The sequence below is a fragment of the Lupinus angustifolius genome, unplaced genomic scaffold (genome assembly GCF_001865875.1).
Source record: "Lupinus angustifolius cultivar Tanjil unplaced genomic scaffold, LupAngTanjil_v1.0 Scaffold_287, whole genome shotgun sequence".
Lineage (NCBI taxonomy): Eukaryota > Viridiplantae > Streptophyta > Magnoliopsida > Fabales > Fabaceae > Lupinus > Lupinus angustifolius.
In genome coordinates this window covers 525022-527317 of record NW_017727606.1, presented here as the reverse complement: position 1 = coordinate 527317, position 2296 = coordinate 525022, and the positions used below count along the sequence as shown (strand labels likewise).

Genomic DNA, 2296 nt, shown 5'->3' with positions numbered 1-2296 from the left:
CCCTGAAACTTATTGTCCTACTTCGAAGGAAAAAAACAGCGCCAACAATATTGAAGAAAAAACGTCTGATGCAAATTCTTCAAAGATAATATTAGTCATACTTAGATTTTGCTTAGATACTTTTGTCCAATAGTCATTCTATTCTTCTAAGACATCTGCATTTTTTTAATTATTTAAGCTGGGATTTGAACTTTTCAAAATAATCAACAATCTAATTATTACCTTTTATCATATAAGCAGACTGATAACTATTCAAATAAACAAAACAAAAAACCACAAGCTCCTGAGAAGCAAATTCTCTATAACATGTTCGAAGGGTAATATATCCCAAATAAAAAGCATTTTTAAGCACAAACGCAGGAACAACTGATCCATGATGCAGACTACAAGTTGAATAGGGTAACTTCAAAGCAAGATGAAACACAATTTAGTTACACCTAAGCTCTAAGTTATATCCATCATTTGAGAAACAACTTCAGACAAGAAATAACAAAATTAATGGTCCAACATCAGGTTCATCACCCACCTACATCAAATATCTCATCATATTCATAAGATCCACAGCAACTTCTAGTACCGATCATGACGCCTGGCAAAAGATGACACATGTTAGAAATCCAGAACCAGTCGCATAAGATCAGCATGATTTTAAACTACCATTTAAGAATGCATGAGTTTGACATGTGAGGAAAGCTTTGAGTCATTAAACAATGTGACAGCATATCAGTGGATAATATTGCATAAAATGTTTTTAAACAGTATATGAAAATTAAATTCAATAAGATAATAATGTAATAAAAAGAGAATGAATCAACAGAAGATTAAACCAGAAACACCCAACCCAGACAAATACACATGTTCTTATGTATTTGGATGCTACCAGCTTTAGGAGTGACAGTGTAGCAAGTCCAGCTCGAGTATTAGATCGTGAAAGCACTTGTGAAACTTCTATTTAATTTCTCTGTGGTTAACTAAGGGATGCTGTATAAGAACTACAGGAAAAATGTAATCAAGGAATAACCAAGGAGGCATGTACCTATGACGATCGTAGTCTCTAGAACGCTCTCGAGATCGCGAGCGGGACCTCCGGCTACTTCTTGAGTCATAGGGTCGGGAGCGATCAGAGTCCCTGTCACGATCTCGATCATAACCACGGTCTCTATCATTATGCCTATCACGATCCCTGCTCCTGCGATCATAGTCCCGGCCTCGTTCACGACTCTCACCACGTTCACGGTCCCTACTTGATTCCCGTTCCCGATCCCTACTCCGTTCTTTTGATCTATGGCAAACAGATGAAACAAATATTAACAAGTTACGAAATAATATTTCAATGTTCATTAAATATATTTCTACATTATAAAGCAATGAAATTTACCTCCTGTCATCATGCCAATCAGTCCTTCGGCTCTTGTTCCTTTCTTCCTGAAACAGAAAAAAACAGTATGAAATCCTTCCTCTACCCAATAAAACCAAAAATTAATATAATACTGGATAAACAAAATCCACAAATACAACAGATATGCCCAAAAACAAAAACTCCTGGCCATGCAAAACCTCACTATTGCATCTTTGGATTCTTCATTTGCCTATGGATGGCACGGCACATTGAAATAATCAGAAATAAGATAGAATTGACAATAGAGGAAAAAGGAATCTCTTTTGATATTGAACAACAAAACAAACCAAAATTGATAAACAATTACTCCCAGCGTCTCCCATAATACTATGTATGGCAAATAACTGGGTGCACAAAGTGATAAACTTGCTATACAGGTATGATCATCACTGATGGACACAAATGTAATCATCACTCGACTAGAACCGAGATACATCAATCTGAAACATATTTCCATTTTATTTATATTATATTGGTAATGATAAGATATTTGATTAACTTAATAAGTGCACCATCATATACAATGCCAGATCAAACATCAAAAAGTGCATACACTCAAAAGTATGCATGCTTTCAGAATTCAGACCTAATGGAAAGTTTAGCTATTACTTATTAGCAAAGGAAGAATGACACCAAGACTATTAGAGTATAAGACTTAAAGTCTTGGTTTATGGACTGATTCAGTATGGTTGTTACTGAATCAGTTTTATTTGATAGTTGTTCTGTTTCTGTGTTAACAGAAACAGTTAGTTAGTTAGTTAGTTAGGGGAGGTAACTTGTTGTTCACGTTACCTCTCATTCTCTTCTCTTGTAATGCTTCCCTTGGATTATATAAAGGGGATAGCTTGATCATATTCATTCAAGAAATAAAATTACAAATATTCAGTTTCTCTCATT

General features: G+C 34.9%; 1 protein-coding gene and 1 long non-coding RNA gene across 2 annotated transcripts in view; both read right to left on the bottom strand.

Moving 5' to 3' along the window:
- Window positions 1-281: 281 nt before the first annotated feature.
- The window catches only part of LOC109340923 (putative RNA-binding protein Luc7-like 2), a 19599-nt gene continuing 17584 nt past the window's right edge, over window positions 282-2296 (bottom strand). Inside the window, exons 11-13 of the mRNA XM_019578691.1 lie at window positions 1379-1425; window positions 1037-1282; window positions 282-589 (exon numbers count right to left, since the gene is read on the bottom strand). Of these exons, the coding sequence (XP_019434236.1) occupies window positions 571-589; window positions 1037-1282; window positions 1379-1425 (312 nt within the window). The 3' untranslated portion in view covers window positions 282-570. The remainder of the gene's footprint in view (window positions 590-1036; window positions 1283-1378; window positions 1426-2296) is intronic.
- The window catches only part of LOC109340924, an 11332-nt gene continuing 10467 nt past the window's right edge, over window positions 1432-2296 (bottom strand). Inside the window, exon 4 of the long non-coding RNA XR_002106867.1 lies at window positions 1432-2037. This is a non-coding gene — a long non-coding RNA (uncharacterized LOC109340924). The remainder of the gene's footprint in view (window positions 2038-2296) is intronic.